The sequence below is a fragment of the Lepisma saccharinum genome, chromosome 14 (genome assembly GCF_977018435.1).
Source record: "Lepisma saccharinum chromosome 14, izLepSacc3.1, whole genome shotgun sequence".
In the NCBI taxonomy this organism is placed as follows: Eukaryota; Metazoa; Arthropoda; class Insecta; order Zygentoma; family Lepismatidae; genus Lepisma; species Lepisma saccharinum.
In genome coordinates this window covers 12,962,006-12,986,950 of record NC_139242.1, presented here as the reverse complement: position 1 = coordinate 12,986,950, position 24,945 = coordinate 12,962,006, and the positions used below count along the sequence as shown (strand labels likewise).

Sequence of the window (24,945 nt, the reverse complement as noted above, 5' to 3'; positions counted from 1 at the left end):
CCCTACATCTTCAAAGGATGTGTAGACATTTTAAAAATTTCACTCTTTATTATCTTCAATGCGATATTATCTTCTATGCAGTTTCCCGAACGGTGGAAAGCTACTGCTGCATGTCCAGTACCGAAATCCTCGGAGAACAGAAACATACAAAACCATCGTCCTATAGCTCTTTTATCTGCCCCTGCTAAAATATTTGAGCAAATCTTATATTGCCACATATATAACCATGTCAGAGAAACTTTTTCTGAATACCAGCATGGCTTTCTGCCCAACTGCTCAATAGAAACAAACCTTGGCGAGAAACTGCATTATATAAGCACGGTGCTAGATGATGGGGGGCAGGTGGATGTAATATACACTGATTTTTCCAAAGCCTTTGACACTGTAAATCATGATGTACTACTAAGTAAATTGGGCACTTTCAACTTTTCCCTTCCCCTCAGGAAACTTATGGCGTCATATTTAATGAATAGAAAACAATATATTTCGTATAAAGGCCACATCCAGCGAATTTCTAGTACGTTCCGGAGTACCTCAAGGGTCGAACATAGGACCTCTTCTCTTTCTTCTATTAATCAACGATTTACTAGAGCATTTGATTAATTCTAGAAAACTGTTATTTGCAGACGACCTGAAATTCTTTCAAAGAATAAAAAATATTGAAGACTGTGTCTGTCTACAACAAGACATAAATAGGTTGAGTGCGTGGTGCTTGTGCAACGGTCTTTCTCTTAATGCAGCAAAATGCTATTCTGTTACTTACTCTAAACAAAAAACGATCTTAAATTTTCAATATAAACTTAATAATACCAATCTAAAAAAATCTGAAACAGCAAAGGACCTAGGAATATATTTTGACTCTAAGCTAACTTTCACTCACCATATTAACAAAGTAATAGGCAACGCTTACAAACTTATCGGGTTCATTATTAGAATGGGCAGAGACTTTCGAGACACCCAAACACTTAAGGTATTATATTACTCATTAGTGCGTTCAAAACTTGAATTCGGGTCTGTTGTATGGAACACTGACAGTATAGTACAGACTACAAAAATAGAGCGAGTACAATCAAAGATGTTACGTTATATGAAGTATAAACTTGAAGGTACTTATCCCAAATTTGATTCGTACAGTAATCTAATAGAGGAGCTCCGAATGCACAGGCATGACGATCGAAGGACAGTGCGCGACCTGCTGCTGCTCTGGAAAATATATAATGGAAAACTTCGCTCTCCTCTTTGGATCTCACAATTTAAATTACGCGTTCCTAACAATAAGACGCGACCCAATCATCAAACCTTTTTTGTGAATAGAGCGCGAACAAACATTGTCAAGAAATCCCCTATCTGGAGAATGAGCATTCTCTACAATGCCTTGGAAAAGCGTAACAAAAATATTGATTTGTTCTCTATGCCATATATACAATTTAAAAACTGTGTAATGAAAACAATATCAAATAACAGTCACTGAAGCATGTATAAAAACCTGTATCTCTGAACTCTCTAACTGGGCGCCAGCCTGTTGAGTTCATTATTGAAAATAAATAAATAAATAAATAAATACTGTAAGCGTAGCAAACGTTTGAAAAGGATAATACCGAACGCACATGGCAAACGGACCGTATTTTTGTCTCCAGGTCCGTATGATTGGTTTAAGAATTTCTTAGGGAAATATTAGGAATAAAACTGTAAGAGCAAATTTTGACAAGCCGTGCATTTAGCCTACGGACTATGGTCTGCACCGTACGTCCGTACATGTACGGTCAGGACCGTAAGGTTGGCATCCCTGCGATTTCACCACTCGATTTTCCTCTACCTCCTCTGCCGATATGCGCGGCCCTGCTCTACAGTTAGCTGGGACAGGGTATATTTCTTACTGTATCCAAATTTTCACTCAAATTATGTTTTCTTTCAGTATTCTTTTTACACACTTCTCACTAAACTTTGTGTTGATTATGAACCTTTAAAAGTTTGAGAGTATGACTGATATGTTTGGATATCGATTACCTTCACAGCCAAGGACCATTGTTGATATAATTGTCTGATGGAATAGAATAGATATGGCGCGTGGCTGAATGAATACAGGATAGAAAATGCAGTTTGTCGAGGATTTGTAGCTTCAAACCGAGGTCCTAACGAGCAGAACGTTATAAAGAAAAACTTGTTCGTCTTAATGTCCTCTACACACAATGAAAGTTTATCGGTGTTCTAGCGACAACGCCCTGTATGTTTTATAACACCATAATACAGGAATGTCTTTTTTTATGTAAACAATTTCAGTGTATTAAAAATTCAAAACTGAACTTTACCTTCAAGTTGCTCTAATACTATGTTATTCGCATGATGTTCTTTCATTGCAAGATTGCAATTTATAGGATTCTTTGAAATATATTTTTCTGTATGTGTGAGAAAAACACGTGATAGAGGAAAATGAAAGTTATTTATGTAATCAGCATGTCTGAACCACATACAATCGACGATAAAGCTTCAAAAAAGCTTTCACATTTTTTTTTGTAGACTATAATAATCCCGTAATGCACCACAACTATTATCGGTATCACGTGCAATTGCAATAAAAATATGGAAGCCCATGAACTGAAATCAACTGCAAATTGTTTTCAGTTTAAGGGGGGGGATACAGCTTTGGAAATATTCCGAGTTCATAAATTTTCACGTAATTAATTGTATTTCACCTGAGAGCAGGCCAGTCTTGATTTAATCTGATTTGAAATTAGCTGGACCTAGTCAGACTAACTGAAGCCTATTAATTCTTTCACGGATCTTACCTGTACCGAAATCCATCTCTATCATCTGCAGATATCAGAGGCAGAAGCTCCTCAGAAGACGAATCCATAACTGACCCTAGGCAGTGGTTGGTGGGCCCAGCGCCTACCGATACGGTGCGGTGGTAATCGCCTGTGTGCGAGCTCACATTTAAAGCATTGCAATCATCACGCGATACCGTAACATAACCTGCCCCATCCGGAGGTGCTTTTTTGTGGAGGAGCTAAAACGTTGCAGAGCATGTTGCCCAAGGCCACCTCTTTGGGAAGTATGTAAACAGATAAACTTTCCGTTCCATTGTTCCTGAAGACCAATGTCAATCTTAAACTTGAACTTTATCATCGTATTGTCGTACTCTGTTTTAGAAAGTTAACAATTCCTTTTAATACAGAATGAAACTTCTTGCGGCGACGGAGGACACTGATCCCAACACTACAGAAGTTGCCTATATTAAGGGACCGAGTTACCGATAAGGTATACAGGAACAGCTCCTAGAAATTCACCATCAAAGACCAGACAGATAATATTGACGCTGCATATGTTGCCTGCGTAAAGTCCATTGGGTCGGGAGCGGTGTGAAATTCTTCGCCTGAGAAAGGTGGGCGCCGACCGAGGCCAGGGGATTCAAGTGCATCCTCCCAAACTGAGGAGTAAACGGCTAAATTCTTTCGTTAGAGGACACACTGGATTTCTGGAGGCAAAAAGTTACCTTCGTCGCTCCCTCTCCAGTTGGAATGGGGTTACAAAATGAAGCGACAGAATTTTTTAACCTCAGGATCAGTCAGTTTTAGTTTGTTTTCGGGGATCTCGCCAGAAGAGCATGTGTATTGTTGAAGCGAGTAGCAAAGTAAGAATGTGTTTCCTCTGTAGTTTCGAACGACTAGCTGAAAAGGTAAGTTGATCAAATGCAACCTATATTTTTAGCCTAGGACTGACACAAAGAAACTGTTTTCTATCCAGTTGGGAAAGTTGTTCTAAATCTGCAATCCGCACAATCCGTTTTTACAAGTACCTTACGGTTTTATAGGCCTCTCCGATGGCGTAGTGGTAACGTCGTCGCCTGTATGAAAGGGTACCCGGTGGGTACACATAGTGGTTCGGATCCCACCTTAGAGTCCCGATTAGCCTTCTGTGCATAAAGTTGACCCCAAGGCAAACCTTACGGTGAATGTGGGTATGAGGTGGAATTTCCTACCTCCGGTTGCAAATTTTTAACTTTGAGTACATAAAACCTGCATGCTTCAAAATCTTACTGGAATTTACCAGTCCCTCTGGGAAAAAATGCAAATACTTTACTGGTGATTTTGACCACTATTTTTTGATGAGTTTAAAATAAAGGTATAATATTATCAGGTGCAAAAATATTCTAGTCATTTGTATAAAAAATGGGTATCTTAGTATAAAACCATAAGCGTGCACAAAGGGGGGGGGGGTGGCAGGGGTGCCTGGACATATTCTTAATGTGTCCTCACAAAATAAAGATGATTGATTGATTGACTTGCTTTATTTTACTTTGGTTTTTTTTGCCACTTTTAGCTAATTTACGAAGATAGGGATGAGTGATGATGTTATGAAATTAATGAATGGACACCCACAAACATCCATACCCAGACAGATATTCGAACCCGGGACCCCTGGCGTCGTAGCGCGATGTGCTAACCACTCCGCCATGCGGGCCGACACAAATGTAAAAACTACCATTAAAATAATGAAAATAATATCCATGTTAAAAAATGGCAAGGAATTTAGTTTCAGATTCCTCTCTCTCTCTCTCCAAAAAAATGGAATATTGTTTCATATAATAATCAGTAATCACATGGTACAGAAGCTGTTTTTACTTCATAAATCGCACAGAGTTCGTTCAGAAATCGGCTCGCACTTATTCCTCTCCCGAGCACAACCTCGATTACTAATGCAATCTTCAACTCAGACGGCTTATTTGTTTATTTACATTTATACGTAAGAACAACATTGAAGTAGCAATCGAAACCGCCCCCTCAAGAAAGAGAATGCAAACCGATTTATGGAGGAGTTATGTGCAATTTATACATATAGTGTTTTAAAATCCGCAAATAGTAATTATGAAAAAGGAATCTGAAGTTACCACAAATAGGCCAACAATTTCCAGATGGACAATTCAAACTCTCCTTAAGGCACCCCCAGATAAACATATTCAAGACAGAAATGTAGAATTTGATAAAAATTGCACACAAATTGAATCCATTTAATTTCTACTTTTTTTATATACATAGTCTCGCTTATCCGACATAAACGGGCCGGCAGAACGTCGGATAATCGAAAATGTCGGAGAATAGGGAGGTGTTAAGAAAAAGCCTATTAAACGTCAAAACTAATTTTATAATTTTACACATTACGAACCTAATACAGTAATCATGTTTTACAACAATACAGAAATAGAGTCGCGCCACGCTGTAGAGTCGGGAGAAACTAAAAATAGACGACGCTCGCAACTTGCAGTTCTTGTTGCCGATTGATGATTTTTTTCCGGTGGTATGTCGGATAATACGGAATGTCGGATAAGCGAGACTATACTGTACTAGTTTTTCAAATAATATTTTTCCTAAAAAATTACCAAATTCTGATGTCCGAAAAATATTTGTGGCAAGAAGGAATCATTATAATTAACAAGAATTCCTATAGATTTACATTTACATTTACATTTACAGCAATTTTCTACCCTGCTGATGGATCATCGGCGAACTGTCCTACAGAAATAACGATTGACCATGAAGACCAAGATATTAAGTGCCCGTGTAATTGCTTATCTTTCGATATATATTTCGATATGCGTATAAATAGATAGTTCCTCACTGTTCGAATACGTTGTCTTCCCCCGCCAGATGGCTCTGCTTGTACTGGTATGAATAGTCTGTTGTTTATAAGGCCTTAGAAAAGTGTTCGCATAAGTCAATGGAAATATGCTCAGTGTCCCATCCTGTAATAGATAATCCTTGGTATTATGTTGCGGCGGTGTAGTAGAATCACGTTTATGGTTTGCTAAAATTAAAATGACTATGCAAGCAGCAAGCGCCCGTATCATGTGTGAATGAAAACTGATGAAACAGATTGTGTGACGCTCGTAATTCCAAGAATCCTGACGTTGCAGGGTTCTACCACGTACACTAACAACTCAGTCGCACAATGGTAGACGTTTGCTCCTCCAAAGACAGTTTTCTTAACTGAGTTTGGCTTCATACGCATCAGAATTCTGGCGCCTCAGACTGAATTTGCCATTGTACACTTGCATTAACAATGCACGCAGTTTTTTTTACACTTAAAAAATAATATTGGGTTCCAAAACTGCTGGAAAAAGGTGCCAAATTGGGGGGGGGAAGGACAGTTTAATTTCCCTTTATACATAACATTTAGCATAGTGTGGGGGCAACTGCCCCCACGCCATCCCTAATCGCCGTCACTGTTCGAAGTTATCAAGAGAAACAGTCTTGCCATGGCAAGTGGACTATAAACGTATATACCAAAATCAGAATTTTCTGAATTTATCCAGAATATTTTCTTATGTGCTTGTTCTGGACAACTTGAGGCGCCAATTGATCATTATTATAAGTAGATATTAGCTGTGGTAAATTTCAACTAACTTTTTATTAACTCTAAGTGGGGCACTCATCTACCGGATGCTTTATAAATAATTGAGGCGTTACAAAAATTTATTGCAAGCAAACTATGGATTAACGTTAATGAAACGAGTCCAGAACGAACAAGTTTTTTTTGTACACCTACAAATGTTCAATGTATGCACCACGGGTGACACGGCACACATCGACAATACAGTCTGCTTCTTTCCACACTCGCATCAACATGGGCATGTCGATAGTGTCTATCGCTCCCTTAGGGCTGCGATATCACGCGGCATCGGTAAGACAGTATCCTGTCTTTGATGAAACCCCACGAAAAGAAGTCACATGGTGATCTTGGGGACCAAAACATTGCCCAAACCCCTGAGTGATGTGGGTGATTTGAGTGTCGCCTAGCGGTAGGGATATGAACTCTCAGCTTAACAAAACAAACTGTTTGCTTTCCTCGATCGTTCTGGACTGACAAGTTCAACGTAACGTAAATTCAATAGTTTACTTACAATAAATTTTTGTAACCCCTCAATTATTTATGGAACACCCGGTATTTATTCTACCAGGACGGCGAATACCATGCAATAATTTTCGCTTACCGTGGGTAGAAAACGTGGTGTAATCAACAATGCGTACGTGGAATATGCGTTCATGTCCCTCCGAGGGCAAGGAGGTCATTTGCTACTTATTACCTTACAAACCTTTCCTTCACTCTTTATTCAGACTTAGGACTGGAAGTATTTTTGTTCAATTATTAACTTTGAACAGTTAGAAAGATATTTTCACAGAAAACAAACCTCAGAAAATTCACACTTCGGGACAATGTTACAAATGTTAAGCCGTTCTTGAAAATTTATCTTACTATAGGTTCACTATACACGCATTCAAATTTATGCGATATAATTATCTTGGCACCTCTGCATCATGCTACATTATTTTTTTAATGCATTACAAAAGTTAAAAAGTTCGAAATGTCTTTGGGGACCCACTTTATGAATTCTTGGCAGGGAATTCCCGCTCCGACCACTCCGAGGTTAGATGTGTGAAATTGACCAAAATCTGTATCAACACGAAAATATTCATGTTCGGATATGTAAATTGTGTTATCTTTATAATGTCCATCCAGACTTGTAGTTAGAATTAATCTCCAGGTGGGCTCACGGGTTATCAGGGGGCTTTGTAAACAAAATCCATTCTTCAAACGTTTAACAGTATTAAATGAAGGTAAATTATGTGTGTGTGTGTGTGGGGGGGGGGGGGGGGTTGTTATTAAGGTAATATGAAATTTGGAAATGTCATACAAATACTACAATGTTTTCTACATAGATGTAAATTTTAGATTGCTTGATTGATTTGTTGTTTTAAGTTCACATTATGCACAGTAAGGCTAATCGGGACTGGACCTACAGTTTAAAGTGGGATCCGAACCCGGGACTCCATGTACATTTTAGAAGATCTTCTAAAATATCAATGTGCAACGCAGCTAAAGCGGAAATCGGAACAGGCAAACCCGTTAATCACTATAGTACTTTTCTGATTTACAATGTGATATTTGTTTGTAATTTAATTATTAATATTATTATTATTGTTTATTTAGGGTTACACTTAAGCTTACAGTTTATTTTACACAGATTATCTTACTATAAAAACAGCTTTTTGCCCTACATGAATTAATTTGTTAAGCTATACAATTCTGCTAAATATGTATAAACGTACAAAATATAGAAAATTACAAGTGTATCTATATAATTGCAAGACACAAGAAATAAACATTATGTAAGTATATGTGAAGGAAGCAATGAGGTAAATGAGGCACGGTGTCTCATTTCTGTCTCCTTTGGCTAAGGGCGACGATGAGGATGAGTGATAACATGAAATTGACGAACCGACATTCGCAAAGAAATGTCCAGACCGGCACCCGAAAGAGAGAATTTTGCCAACCTCCGTGGAAGAGTGACTAGAACATCATGCTACGACGCCAGGAGTTCCACGTTCGAATGCAGATCTAGGCACGGGTGTTCTTTGTGACCATCCCTCCATCATATCATCATATCATTGTCGCGATTAGCCAAAAGTTGCAGGAAAGCGATGCTAAATATCGAATCCAAACCCGAAACTTCAGTGGCTAGCGCCCACCGAGCCGGCTAGAATGTGCTGTGTCAAATGTTATTTCGTGGAGAAAAACAATTCAGCCACAGAAAACCGAGATACTCCTTTCATGGTAAGAGCACCATAACTTTATCTGCTATTTTATTCGTGGGTCTATTTGCCAGGATTGCAATTTTTTTGTAAGACAGGTACCCTTGACTCTCTGTACCTTCTCGAGAAAGTGAAATGTTTTGTATGACTTGTGAGACCATTATGTTGTTCATAAACGTTTTCAGTTGTTTTTAGCTCGCGGAGATGTGTTACTGTAAAATAAAGCACATCTGTTACCGTAGCGTGTTGCGTTACAGGTAATACGGAGGACAGGCCGAAAGCTTCGCGCAAGTGAATATAGCACCCAACACGACATTCCACAACAGCAGCTATAATTTTACGTCGTTAGGTTTGGCACTGACAGCAATTTTCGACGTGTTCTTTTGTTGTTTGAGAATGTGCATACAAAGTGCTTTTACTAATAAAAATCTGCGAAAAGACTCCGAAATGGCAAGTTTTTACTTACGCAGGCCACACTTTAGGATCAGATATTATCCCAGTTATTTGTGTTTTCCGCGCGCTGGAACCAATTTTATATTACATAAAATATAAAATCTGTCGATTAATAAAAAATTCAAAATTTAATCTCTAGGGGGTTCAGTGGGTCAACTCTTACTTTACGTGAAACATGGAAATCTGTCGATTAAAAAAAATCGACGTAATTCTCAAGGGGGCACAGTGGGTCAACGGCCCCTTAGTGTCAATTGTTATGTCGTGGAGAAAAACAAATCAGCCAAAGAAATTCGAACAGAGACTCCTTTCCCTTTGGCAAATGCATCATAATTTTATCTATTTTATTCGGGAGGTCTATTAAACAGGATTTCGATTTTTTTTGTACGTATCTTAGTAAAACATTTGATCTCTTACTAATTTTCAATTTTAAAACTACATTTTAACACCATTGTCGTAAAAAAAAAAATGTTGCTTATAATATGACAAGATCTATAATCAGGTGATCTCAACTTTTGCCTACATTTACATGAAAGAGTGACATGTTTTAGTGACTTACCTACTTGTTCCATTGCACTTTTGACTGTCCATTGTTCAGAAAAGTAAATCGCTTGGAGCCATTAAACGCCACCTCCAACCGGCGACCCATCAGCTGCTCGAATCAGCTGGCACTGAGCGCCTCGCGCCCTCTGTGTGGATTTTCGGCAACAGGCGTTGCGTCATTTCCAGGTCAGTCCCATCGGGGAACGAGCGAACAGCAGAAATAGCCAATAATCTTGGACGCACTTGTTGGTAAGGAGGAACAGCAACGACGTGTTTAATTACGTTGGCACCGATGCAAGATTTTGCATTGAAGCAGTACGCTGGATGAGAAATTTTGCAAAGGAAAATGAATGTTATTGCGAACTGAAGGCTAAGTTAGACAGTCATCGAGGTACACTTCTTTGTTTCTTTTTTCCTCACCTCGCTTTCGGAGCGTGTTTAGTGCCGAACTCACGATCTCGTCACCAATAGTTCCACGTTCGAGTGCTGGAGGGGGTCTCATGGGGTTCGAGCCTCTTCCGAAAATTTGTTTTACACTTCTCAAGTGTGCCGACCTATGTGGCGGAGTAGTTATCACAATGTTCTACGATGGGATCCGAGTTCGAATTTTGGCTTACTCATGGGTGTTCTTTGTGACTGCCCCTTCATCAATTCCATCATCGCCTCGAATAGCCAAAAGTGGCAAAAAAGCGACGCTAAATAATAAAGAATCATATCAAAATAAAAATAGAACTTCTCAAGTGTGACATAAAATATTGTGACCTAATTTAACAACTTGATATTTCTCATTACTTACTCAACAGGAGCTGCCGATTCTAGAGTTTACGACGTCGTTCACCGACTCTCTAAAATCCAAATCATAAAAGCGGAAACTTTTTGGCACCTTTAAGGTTCCATGCGAAGAAAGTGGAGAATGCAGCATGAATGATGATATAATAGCTGCTATAATTACATTGTATTTTCTAGTTAGCCAGAAGAAGCGATAAAAACTCGTGGTGAGCTGATAAAATATGTCTCCGAGATAAATGATCTGTCATGATGGAAGACGAAACTTTAGAGGTGTTAGGAACGAAACAGTTTTCACTGAGCATTATATTTTTTCCCCCGATCCGACTGTGTTCGAGATTTCCTTCATTTATTTCGTGGAGATATATGACATGGCTGGTGAAGCTTCTATGGATAGATGATGATAAAAACATTCTGCTCATTGTCATCCATTATCATTCGGACTCCACCAAATAAATGAAGGAAATCTCGAACACTATGGCAACGCAACAACTTAGCAAGTTATTACTTTAAAAGAGAGTTGGCTAATATCCTACAATTCACACCATTGAACGAAGAGACCCAAGAAGACATGTACACAAAATGACGCGTCTTGATCAATAATATTATGCAACTTTTTCTTACAGTTATATATATGTATGAAAAAAGTAATTTGAAGCTGTTACTATAGCTTTAAAATCCAATCCAAATAAATTGTCGTTAATCGTTATGTTATAAATACAAGTACTAGTAGTCTATGGGCCAGCCAAGATGTTGGTATAATTTGGGGTTACTAATTTTCCTCTATGCCCAAATGAAAAGGAGACTATGGTTATATCTAAAGAATATTATTTGACAGAATATTTGCATTACATAATATGTGAATTACAGTTAATGTGTAACATGATACCTACACGTAATTGCCATTGATATGGATGCACTGATCCCAGCGTGTAGGAAAGTAGTGGATGTCTTCAGTGGAGAAACTCTTGGGTTGCTTACGGATCCAGTTTTCCACGGTGTTCTGCACTTCCTTGTCACAGGTCAACCGTTGACCTTTCAGTGATTGTTTTAAGGGACCGAAGATATGAGAGTCACATGGGGAAATATCGAGGCTGTATGGAGGATGTATGAGGAATTTGTGAAGCATGCTCGCCTTCTGCGTGAAGAAATTGGATTACAGCGCAGAGAGCATGATCTGGAGGAATCCATAATGCACCCGTCCGGACAAAACAACTCTCGCCAACTGAGGAAACAGCAGGCGAAACCGTTCGCTACACCTGCAAACTGGGACAAACACTGCACCATCTCTCGGCAAACATATTTACCTTCTTCGATTAGATACAATGCTACTACAGCAAAGGTCTCCTTTTCATATATACCACAGTTATATGGGTGTGTAAGGATACCAAAAAAAACATGCTTGCCATCTCAAAGTGGTAGCTAATAGAAATGGCGGCCAATCCAAGATGGCGGATGTTGACATTTGAAAAAATGACTATATCTCTGAAACCAACAGTCCGATCTCAACGAACATTTTTTAAACGAAAGCTTAATATATATTCTATATTTAATGTTATCTTTAGTTTTTCGATAGGAGTAACCGTTAAGTAGTCAATCACGGATTAGTAAAAAAAAATCATATTTTTTACTATCAATTTTACATTTATCATTAATTTATTAATAATCTAGGCATCTGAGAAGAAAATGTTCCAAACAAACATTGTAGCGTAAACGCTTATCTTTGATTTGACATATTACACTTGTTGGTTTTTACCTTACAATTCATATAAAACTAATGAATTATGTAGTTTGCATCGAATTCTTCTAGCAGCATGTGTCCTTAGTCCTATTTAATTACACGTATTGTAACTGGAATTGACTATTGAATATCATATTATTGTTATATAGGCTACATACAATAACATTTAATAATAATCATAATAACTGATATTATTATTGTTATTATTATTATTAATAATAATAATAACAATAATAATAGTTGTTTTTGTTGTTGTAGTATTAACTAGCCACTAATTTTGTTTAATTGTTACCGATGTTCATGGAATAATGTTATTGATTGATTGAAATTAAAATTTTGTATGCGTCAGCACTTAAGCTATTTTCACTCGTCATATTATATGAAGCCAAGCCCCTTACAATGTATAAAAAATCTCCATGCGAGTCTCTAAAATCTCCTTACCCAGGGTAAAAACCGAGGCGGTACTGGAGCAATCAGCACATATATTCCTATGAGCAATACACAGGAGACCATACATACAACCGTACAAAGGTAGCCTCCCCGATGGCTTAGTGTAACGTCGTCGCCTTGTGATCAAGGGGACCCAGGTTCGATACCCTGTGGAGGCACAAAGTGATTCGGATTGATCCCACTTTAAACTGTAGGTCAACTCCGGATTTTCTTATCTGTGCATAAAGTGTAGTTAAAAAGAAAATCTCAAAAAACAAACAACACTACAAAGGATTGTGCTGGCCGTGGGTTCAGACGCCAGAGCCTCGTTGGTCTCCAAGACTGCAGTTGCTGAGGTGAAGTACGTGGAAATGAGGTTAGCATTTGGGAGTGTTCAGAAGAACATCATAACATACGTGTATACTCGTTATGCCTGCTTTCAAGAAAGTAAAAATCTGTAAACACAGAGAACGGGCCAGAGAAGTTATGTTATATGTGGTGGAAATGCATTCATCAATAGACATAGACGGTTTTATACAGTGCTGCCGTGAGCAGAAATTTTGATTGAGAATAAAGATGTGTGATTTATCGGCTGAAAAATTTCATCGCATGTGTCGAGCCAATTTTATCAATATCAAGTCCTTAAGAAGACTGTTGGTTTCAGAGATATAGTCATTTTTTCAAATGTCAACATCCGCCATCTTGGATTGGCCGCCATTTCTATTAGCTACCACGTAGGATAGTTTTTTGGTATCCTTACACACCCATATAACTGTGGTATAAAGGAAAGTTAGTACCCCCAAATTATACCGAATTCTTGATTTTGGCCACTTGGCCCATAGACTATAGGGCACCTATATATCAATAGGTTTCTCAATTTTTCAAACTATGTACAAAAACATTTCTATTTTATGAGCCGCGGTAGCTCAGTTGTTGGTCGACCTCTGTGGCGGAGTGGTTAGCACAGCGCGCTGAAATGCCAGAGGTCCCGGGTTTGAAACCTGGCTAGGATTTGGATGTTTGTGTTCCCATATGGAATCCACAGTACAAAACATGGCAAGAGGAAGTGGAGAGCGTCCAAAGGCAGTTTGTGAAATGGCTGTGCTTCAAGGTGAACATTGAATATCACAAAAATAACTATACATCTTTATGCAAGCAGAAACTTTGTTCAACAGAAGAGTCATCAGTGATATAATTTTTTTTGCAGAAACTGATTAATCACTGCTGTGAGTGTTCTGCACTGTTAGAAAGTATAAACTTTAATGTAGGCCGACACAGTGCAAGAAACCGAAAATTATTCTACACGGAGAGGTCAAGGGTCAACACGCATAGGTTTTCACCTGCAGTGCGCATGCAGGACACGGTGAATGAAATATTAAAAACTGTAGACTTCGATATGTTCACAGACTCACGTAGTGTGCTGAAAAAAAAGATAATCACAACAATAAGTTCATAAATTGATGTAAATATTGTGTACATAGACCCTCATACTTTCATGTAATCATTTTTTATCTTCTCTCTTGTTATTTATTCACAGTGTATTATGTACAACATAATTGGGAAATGTATCCTGTGCTGAACAAATAAATAATAATAATCTGTCCTGATGAAAAATAAGAATTGAGAGAAATTGATATCTATGAATTGAATGTGGGGAAGGCTGCCGCGTAGGGTTCTTCCTTTTTTTTAAAAAAAAAAAAGATAGTCGTTAGGACATCTGACTACCATGCGAGAGGCCCGGGTTCGATCCCCTGCGGAGGAGACCCGGGATTTTTCCCACCTGTTTAAGCGGTTCCGGCGTTCACCCAGCGTTGTATAAAGTGGGTAGCTGGAGGAAACTGTAAGGGGTAAAGGCAGCCAGGGTCGTGCGGCCGTGATCAAGAAAGTGTGGGACCCTAACTCCACACCCCCTATACGCCTTCATGGCGTGGTGCATAGCACAGGGGAGCATTTTACCTTATTTTTTTTATAGTTATATTTTTTAAAAAAATCTATTAGTAAGGGTGACTGTGTAAACAATCTTCAGAAAATTATGATTTAGTGCTGAAATATGTAACAAAATCAAAGTTTAAAATGTAATATAATTAAAGTAATTTTTGATTGATTGATTTGGTGTTTTAAGTCCACTTTATGCACAGTAAGGCTAATCGGGAATGGACCTGCTGTTTAAAGTGGGATCCGAACCACAATGTGCCTCCAGCGGGTATCGAACCCAGGACCCCTTGATTACAAGGTGACGACACTACCACTGCGCACTATTAGTTATGTTTAAAAAATAGTTTTTTACATCTCCATAAAAAACGGTTTATTTACGGGAAGTAAAATACTAGTAAATTACGAGTAACTTACGTAAACAACGTAAATAGTATATTACCAGGCCAACCTTGACTATAGGTCTCTCAGATTGCACTATACAATACCTCTCTTTCAAGCAATAAGATACGAGTGGATGCTTCACTTGGCCATACACTTAAGTTGTAGAGCATAAATAGTTACTGCGCGTGTGGCTATGCTATACTCTCATTATATTTATCGCAGGAATAGCAGGGAAGAAGAAAATACAGTCCCTACGAAAAGTTTAAGACCACCTTGTCATGTGTTTTTCAGACAAACAGAAAAAGTACAGATGCGAGTGCTTTTCATGAAATAAACACTTTAATACAAAATTGGAATTATTATGTAATGTTATTGAAAGGTACATCAAGATCAAGAAAGTGTAAGGGCATAGTAATGCACTTATAACTAATAGATGCAACTAAAGGTACAATTTGTAAAATCATTAAATCTGAACTTTGAAGATATATACTTGGAAACAAACATTTCTCTTGAAATTAGATGAATGAAGTGTGAAATTTTAATAGTCAATAGGTCCACCTTTAAGTTTCAAGCAAATTTGCATACGTTTTCTCATGCTGCGGACCAATTTCTGGCATTCTTGGGGCGTAATCTCATTCCATACTTCGGAAATGTGTTCACGAAGTTCCTGGATATTCCTTGGCTGGCGTCTAGCTACACGAAGACCAATGGTATTGGATATTTTTTCTATAGGATTCAGGTCCGGACTTCTTGCTGGCCAAGACAACAATGGGATTTCCCTGGCTTGAATCCAAGCCATTGTTGCTGCTGACGTGTGGCAAGTCGCGTTGTCCTGCCGGAAGACGAAGTACCCGTTGTGGAGTTTCTGGGCGGACGGGAGCATGTTATCTTTCATTGTTTCGATGTATTCTCGTGAATCCATGGAGCCAGGAATGAATCTCAAAATCCCGATCCCTGCAGCAGACATGCATGCCCAGATCATGACTGATTGACCCCCACTTTGAACAGCTTGCACGAGACATTCGGAGAGAAGTTTATCGGTTGCTGTCCTCCGAACTGTCACTTTTCGGGAACTGTACAGCACGAATTTCGATTTATCACTGAAAAGGACCTTATCCCAATGTTACATGGACCAGTTTATTTTATTTTTGCACCATTTCACACGATTTCCCTTATGTACATTGTTGAGCAATGGCTTTTTGAGAGGAGTGTAAGACGCAAGTCCACATTCCCCCAAACGACGCGAAATGGTAATCTTTGAGACCCTTTTATTAGTGGAATTTTCAAATTCCCTCATTATCTCTGCAAGAGGTGCTTTACGGTTATTCTTTGCCACTCTCGCGATAATCCGGTCCTCGCTTACAGACGTTACCCTGGGGTGGCCGCATCGTGGTTTATCAACCACTGTACCTTGCTGCTTGAATTTGTTTATTGTGTTCGCCACGCAGGTTTTACTCACATTCAATGCGACTGCAATTTCTCTATGAGACCTATTGCATCTGTACTTGCCATTTCACGGCCACGGGCACACATTTTTTCCCCATTATCACGTAACTTGCGATTCAAACAGCCTGTTTATTATCAAGTGTAACGAAAACAGGTTTGGACTTGCACAATGCTGCTACTCGAGATATGTCTTTCTGCGCCATCTATTGATACACGTTTCAACTAATGACACATAAAATTTGTTCACTCCAGCGCAGTCGCTGAGGAAGATACTGTTATCTGAAGACCTCTCAGTGTTCGATGTATTTTCTTTAATTTTGCGAATTTTAGAAAAATATATATAAAACACGAGAAAATATTTTTTATTTTTTTTTGTGCCAAAACCCTCGTTCTTGTTCAACAATACTGGAAAAAATTCAGTACTGTCATAACGACGTCGGTTACGTGTATGCACATTCATCTATACTTCAAAATGCTGGATTTTCAGTTAAGAAATTTGATTTTCCACTTTCGTATCTCAAGAACTACCAGACGTATACCAATATTATTTCGGCAATATATGCCTCACACACTATATTACTTCCATACAATTTCACTCCATATTTGTACCAAAAACGTTCGGTCAGGATTCATTTATATGACAAAAGTTGGTGGGTCTTAAACTTTTGGTAGGGACTGTACTTTCGACGAACCATAAAGCTTTTACAAAATAAGAAATCAAATAGTTTATTATTGTGTAAATTAAAAAGTAAAGTGCTCCCCTGTGCATTTGCACCACGCCATGAAGACGTATAGGGGGCGTGGAGTCAGGGCTCCACACTTTCTTGATCTCGGCCGAAGGTGGGGTGATGTGATCATCACCACACCCCTGGTCGCCTTTACCTCTCAGAGTAATACGACACTGGATGGGCGCCGGAGCCGCTTCAACAGGTGGAAATAATCCCGGTTCTCCCCCGCCGTGGATCGAACCCGGGTCTCTCGCATGGTAGTCAGACGTCCTAACGATTGAGCTACCGCGGCATGTTTATTATTGAGTACGGCATATAACGATAGTCTCTTGAATTTATCTTACGTATCATGTCAATATGTTCCCTGTAGTCAATATAGTCCAACAGTAGCTCATGTATCTGTTCGCAGGCCGAACAAACGAACCTTTGTATTTAAATTATATTAATAATACAGGGTGGCTCAATAAGTCACTTAACACCCCCGGTACAAGGCCACTGCAGCGCGCAACATGGAAATGGTGATGACCAATCGTTATCAGGCCAAGGGGGAACCACATTGACTCCACCCACACGGTCGGCGGCCATCTTGATGTCCGCCATCTTGAATTCAACTTCAGAATTTTAAATGGGAAGGGGGTCGTGCGACATATCAAAATGGGCTAGAATTTCACGAGAAATGCAATGGTGAAGGTTTTTCCGACGTATCTTTAACCAGTAAAAAGTTATGACTGAATTCTTGTACCAATTAGCTCCTTTTCGAGGTGTTAGAAAAATGCCTTAAAATTTGTTTAGCGCTTCGGTAATGCATCGAGATCAAAGTGACGTCTAGGGAGAGACGTTCGCATGCCATTGCACATTATTTTAATCGGATACATCCATGAAGAGCTGCTCATTATGAATGGTTGTCGCGAACAATTTGCAGTGTGACGCTTCCATTGAATTAAAAGTCCTTCACAGTGACAAGGCTAATGTTTATGTTAAGAAGGAAGTTTATAAACAGAATATTCGATGCTTTTTATCTGATAACCCATTTTTGACAGATCAAAGCTGAATGGTTAGTGTTGGTAAGTTAATGGTGTGACGTGCTGTGTGGAACACGATTGGTTAGTCAATTTTCCATGAACGGAACCTTAAATGCTTAGGGCTACTTGGATTTGTTAAATAAACAGTTTTTTTCATTCTTGCTTATGGAAGAAGGTACTTTTTACAGAGTTTTTTCAATAGGGAAGAACACCAGAACACTTATGGGAACGTTATGAACCAGTTTTTGTCCAAAGTTAGTTATCAGATGACAAGGGTCACATATTCTGTTTATGAACTTCCTTCTGAACATAAACATTAGCCTTGTCACTGTGAAGGACTTTTAATTCAATGGAAGCGTCATACTGTCAATTGTTCGCGACAACCATTCATAATGAGCAGCTCTTCATGGATGTATCCGATTAAAATAATGTGCAATGGCATGCGAACGTCTCTCCCTAGAGGTCACTTTGATCTCGATGCATTACCGATGCGCTAAACAAATTTTAAGGCATTTTTCTAACACCTCGAAAAGGAGCTAATTGGTACAAGAATTCAGTCATAACTTTTTACTGGTTAAAGATACGTCAAAAAAACCTTCACCGTTGCATTTCTCGTGAAATTCTAGCCCATTTTGATATGTCGTACGACCCCCTTCCCATTTAAAATTCTGAAGTTGAATTCAAGATGGCGGACATCTAGATGGCCGCCGACCGTGTGGGTGACGTCAATGTAGTTCCCCCTTGGCCAGGCAATGATTGGTCATCGCCAATTTCAAATTCCATGCCGCAGTGGCCTTGTACTGAGGGTGTTAAGTGACTTATTGAGCCACCCTGTATATTTATTATACCTAATATTATCTTTAATCGTCTTATTACCACCAGGGGGCCTATTAGAGCACACTGTTAAAGGAGATAAAATTAATAAGAAACAGTTGCATAAATATTGGAAGAAATTAATGATATTTAAATATATTTTGTTATTCCTGATTTGACGGTGTTCCTTAAGATGACTTCTAGATTTCTTACCTAGACAAGCCTATTCTGGAGATTTCAACGTTCCTTCCATATATTATAAGGCAAACATTTTACCCAGGTATAGTTCCCTGCACTAAGTGGAATGCCACCTCCTACAAGACTTCGGCAGCCACCACGTGAGTGTTTGCGCCCTCTGAGGAGCGCTGCAGTCAGCACGTGTTTTGCTCTCTACCAGCAAGAGTTTGCAGTTTCCTTTGCGAAATTCCCCTCAATTTGAATCCTTCGTTGCCACATTCACGTCGGGGGATAAGGATTATTTATTGCGTGCAAATTTTATGTACACGATGGTCCATATTGATGTATGTATTGTCAGACAATAGGAATATTATAACATTCTTCAAATGCAGTGTGTTTGGAAGCTTGAGCTTGGGAGTTAATATTAATTCATTCTTCATTTTATTCTTCCACTGAATTATGCTGCTGTAGACTCTTGTTGAAATTGCTTAAATTGTGGAAGCTTTCCTCATTACTGGAAGCTTCATAATTACAACACAAAGGCAAGTCCGATAACATTTCAGGAACCCTGCGTACTGTGAAAACCGCTCAACCGAATTGCGCACACTTTAGATCCAGGATTGCGCACAAATCTCACTGACCTGTTTTGCACACTGATTTTGATCGAACGTTGCCACTTTTAAAGTATGTGCGCAAAACTGTTGTTGACTTTAGACAAGAAGAGAGAGAGAAATTAGAAATAAAATACCAATTTACTCAAACTCAAAAGTTAGGTTAGGTTACGTTAGGTTAGGTTGGGTTCGTTTAGGTTAGGTTAGGTTAATGACTTCAAAAACACGTGTAAGTCCACACATACACATACGCAAACAAACACAACAGAAGTGAGAACGGCTTGAGAACATTTTACATCTGTGCCTCATTTTCTTTGTGCGCAATCCTGTAGATTGTGACAGCTTGTCAACGGCTTATCAGATACCACTGATAAAACCGGAAAAGTGTGTGCAATCCGGCTGTAGCCGTGAAAACTTCCGTGGGACAGCATAGCTCTCGCCACGAAAACAATCCAGTCAAGGTCGGCGCTTCCCCTTGCCTCCTCCACGCCCCTGGCCTTCAGGGATACTTCTTCTAAGCTGCTCAGTCAACACTTCGCGCGTTGTATGTATGCGGTTCATTTCATCGGTTGAAATTTTTGCTTATTGGCAACAATGTAGGTTGGTGGCGTGACATTGACTGGACTGTTTTCGTGGCGAGAGCTCTATATGCCGACAAGAAACCTTCACCTTCGCGACCTCGAACGTCTCGTAGCGCAGACAACATTTAACGTATGGCGAATATAGTTGAACAAAGTCCCAACCGTTCATTGCTGAGCGCTACAACATCAATCTAATCACATTTTTCGTTCCTTAAACGAGGCGGATCGGTCTTACAAAATAAGCATACAACAAGATGGTACCACTAGTCGTGCAGGATTAGTGCCCATGAGAACCCTTCGAAACCATTTCCCTAGTCGCCTTATTTCCAGATTCGGCGTTAACAATTGGCCACCCAGAGCACCGGATCTAGCCCCACAGGACTACTTCCTGAAGGGTTACCTAAAGGAAAGGGTGTACAGCATGAGACCCCACATACTTGCTGAACTCAAAGGAAATATCCAGAGGGAGTAAGAGGCCATTGCGGCCGATTTGCTGCGCCACAGTATGGGCAGTATGACTTCGAGAACCCAAGGCTATTCTCCTCAAGGTGATGCCCATCTGCGGGATGTTATATTCAAACGATGAACAGTGATGTAAACTCCCGTATCTTCATTATGTATTACAGATGGTGCTTAATATATGTGCTTGCTCCATTCCTAAAAATATGCATTTTAAATGTGTCCCATCAATAAGGACCACCCTGTATCTTCTATAATCAGAATGTTGTAGAGTCTGCATTTTTTTTGCCAGGTTTATGGATTTTGTCCTAATTTTGTCCACTGTTTGGAAATACAGAATGTTCCAAAATAGTGTTGACTTTCTGAATGTTAATAACAGGAACAGCAAGTATGAACTTCTTTTTGGTGTCACATAGCTTAAAGTTATAGATGTTAATTGGCAGCAATACATCGTCTGCAACGCTGTAGAACAGATCGACAAATCAACAAACACCAGACATGGTTTCCACGGGAAGGGAAGCACAGATAGTGTCAATCGCATGTCTAATGCCATCCAGTGCCCCTCGCTTTGTGACTTACACATCGTTCTTCACAGTTGCCCACACGCAGAAATTTTACGGCATTAAATCGGGATATCTGGGGGAATATGCTGTGACAGTCAGATTTACCGTCATTATTATTATTATCATTATTATTCATGTATGTAGCGGTAAAAAGACGTGTTGATTCAAAGTGTTGAGTGTTTTAATTTGTAAGATTACATATTTGATTTTTGCCAAGCCGACGGGAGGAACGAGACATTCGCGTGTGTTAAGGGTGAGCACCTGAAGGGTCACGCTATGCGTCTAAAGCTTAGGAAATTCGACCGTAATGACAAACATTTAAATATCTCGGTTTCCAACGGTCAGATTCATATGAAACTTATACCAGCGCAGCGGCATGTGTGCAAGGACGGATGTGTGGAGTTTCGTCACGATCAAGCGACAATTACGGACGCCAAATCAAATCGGTTCTAATTGATCAGTTTGTGGACAGCGATTGCAATTGAGCTATGGGCGACAGCCAGGCGGAGGCTTAATCCGCACAAGTAAACTTCGGACACGGTCCGTCCTAGTTTGGAGACAATAGAGCGTGGTGGAATAACCTCTTCGGAAGCGTCGCTCCAACGTGCGCCTAGCGTCCTTTTTCAAAATCCAAATAAAACGAAGGACATGGTTTTTCGAGACACAGTCTTACCGCGATCCTTGTAGCGAGAGGAGCTCCGTGCTACCTCTCCATATACAGTTTTGCCGCGATTCTTGGGACGAGAGCGCCTTCGTGCTACCTTTCGTGTACAGTGGACTTTGTTGTGTTGTGCGAACACCAGTGTGTGTGATAGGCAGTAAGTCTACACGAGTGCGCCTACCTCAACCGCTGGGGGAAGTTGAAGCGAAACCGTGTTTCCGTGATTACCTTACGCCATTTATAATTTTTGAGAAACGAGGAACACCGGAAACTATGGCGGGCTAGAAGAAGAAAGGGGATGAGGGCGTTACGTCGATTCGCCCGATGTCAGACGAGACGACGCCGACGATGCCTACCCGCCACGGAGAGAGAAAGATGAGCCACGCCGACGATGCCTACCCGCCACGGAGAGAGAAAGAAACTACGCCGATGATGCCTATCCGCCGCCATGGAGAGAGAGAGAACGTCGAACGCCGCCCTATTGATACGCCGATGACGCCTACCATCCGCCACGTTGACGCCCCGACGACGCCGACGACGCCTACCAGCCGCGACAGAGAGACGTAGAGAGAGATGTTGACGCCCCGACGACGCCTACCAGCCGCGACAGAGAGATGTAGAGAGAGATGTTGACGCCCCGACGACGCCGACGACGCCTACAACGACCGCTCAGATGCGACGTCCGAACCGCGCCATACCACGGAGATCCACCGATCCCGAGAGGAAGAGCAGCCGGGGAACTAGGTGTTTGAACACGTTTCGCATCCCCATCGTCGCGACCAAGGAAACCTTCCGTGTGAATAATATGTGTTTTTCAATCGCCCATAACGACGCCAGGATGCACCTCGGAAGCTGAGAGTTGGTAATGTATTCATCTGTGTGATTGTCAGCACGTGACGGCCCGATTGATTTAGAGAACGCCCTTGAAATTCGTCAACATTTTGAAAACGCCCACTCAACTCGAAATTTTATATCAAACTCCCGTCGCGCTTGTCATTTGTAATTTATTCGTCTCAGGTCAATTTTTCTTATTCCTTGTGATATTTTTTTTATGATCTTAAATTCATTGTTGTTTGTGCTCCTTTGTATTTGTTTAAAGTGTGTACTATTAGAGTAAAGCGCCGCCCGCTTAATTGCATATTCTACTTGAGGTTTGTTCATTTTTTATGTGTCAATGCTAGCTATGTCAGGCCGCATGTGTGATTATTTAGTAAAAGTATTTGCCTGGTAATGTGAATTGCTCGTCGCGGCGAAGTGTTTAAGTCCCGCCTGCTAGCGAGTATAGGTTTGCGTCACTCAACGGAGGTTATTTGTTATGTTTGAACCACGTGAGGCCTTGTAAAAGGAAAACGTCCGCCCACGTGAATGTAATTGCCGTTGAGACGCCTTTGTTTATACTGGTCAAGTAATGTATTGTCACCGCGCCGACTAGTTTCTTTTTTAAAAACAAAAGGTGAACCTAAGTAAGGGCTGGCTAGGATTTAAGTAGCACTGGAGCAAAATCACAAATGACCTGATTAGACAAATAGTAAGATAAAATTAATTGAGAATGCAATAATTAGGGCTTGTCGTGATAAAACCTGTACATGTATAATTTCTTGTGTCGATGACCCCATGAGGATTGAATCTGAGAGAGAATGTGAGAGTGCAAGTGTGGGGACCTGTAACAATTCCATTTTTGTTGGTTATGAATAGAATATACTTTTTATTTTCATGTTAATTTTGGGCTATATCATTTTCGTATGCATGTCGCTACCCGTGATTTTCAGGTATGCAGCTAGCCGCTTCCCGGCTACAGGTAAAGAAGTGGTAATTTGAAAGTACATATGTCTTTGTTTTTATTCGATATGGCTTATTACTATGCACTGTTGGTCACCGGTTCCTACACACGAACTTAACCTGGACCGTAACGCTATTTCGCTTGTCCGAGGGAGATTTTGCCGCCTCTATCTAGGTAGTGGTAGCATTTGTTTTCCCGGGCAAGGGAGGGCGTAGCATACAATGCGACACTTCTTACGTTGCTCGAAAGAAAAATTGCACACATCTGCCACTTTGTGAAAACTAATGCAGCCTGGCGGACTGTGGCGGAACTAAAAACAGCAGAATGCCTACACGCGCTCTCACACACAAAGTAGACCAGGCCTGTAGCCAGGATTTTATTTCGGATGGGGGGCGGGGGTCAACCCTTATCAGCAGCCCCTATCTAAGGCGAAAACTTTCGGTGGGTAGAAGCCCTAAAGATGAATTTCTCAGTATATTACAACTTATTATGAAAGATATTTAATCCTATTAAGGAAGTAAAATTAATTACCACTATACACTATTTAAATTAGATATTTTAGGATTTCGGGATGGGTGATTCAGCCTCCTTAGCACTCGTCTGGCTACGTGCATGACGTAGACATTGTGCATAATCAAATACCAAAAGTCTAGTAAAATTATCTGCAATAGTTTCTATGTTATTCAAGTTCAAAGAGTGTAAAGACTATTTTGGGACACCCTGTAGAGACCCCTGTTTCCAAATCTTCCTCAGTAACTAAAGGTCTTTTCTACTGTTACGGCGGCCGATCCTAATGCTGACAAGGGAAGTGGGGAGTGGAGAAGCGACCAATCCAGCACGATAAGAAACGCAGCAGCCAGTAGAACGAGGTTCACGTATTACTTCATCCCGTCGCGTCGTGTCTATAGGTGCCACTGCTGTTGTCTGGTTGGTCTGCGGAGTAATCCCCGCTTCCCACTTCCCTTGTCAGAACTAGGACCGGCCGCCGTAAGAGTAGAAAAGACCTATAGTGCGTTGATTGCTGGACTCAAGAACTCGTCACCGACGGTCAATGAATGAATGAACGAGTTGAAATTTGCGTGTGCGTCGGCACGTATGGCCAGTTTGCACGCTTCAAACTAAACGAAGAAAACTGCCCTACCTTAAAGTTAAAGAGGGGGGTATAAAGAGTTCTTTTAGAAAGGTTAAACCTGAAAGCTTGCAAAGGGAGCTGTACGGGACAAACACAAAACATTAAAAAGTTAATGAGAG

At 40.2% G+C, this 24,945-nt stretch overlaps 1 protein-coding gene across 1 annotated transcript in view; it reads right to left on the bottom strand.

The window, feature by feature from the left end:
- The window catches only part of LOC145998687 (facilitated trehalose transporter Tret1-like), a 77,587-nt gene extending 67,851 nt beyond the window's left edge, over window positions 1-9,736 (bottom strand). Inside the window, exon 1 of the mRNA XM_083135156.1 lies at window positions 9,598-9,736. Within this exon, the coding sequence (XP_082991282.1) occupies window positions 9,598-9,629 (32 nt within the window). The 5' untranslated portion in view covers window positions 9,630-9,736. The remainder of the gene's footprint in view (window positions 1-9,597) is intronic.
- Window positions 9,737-24,945: the final 15,209 nt, after the last annotated feature.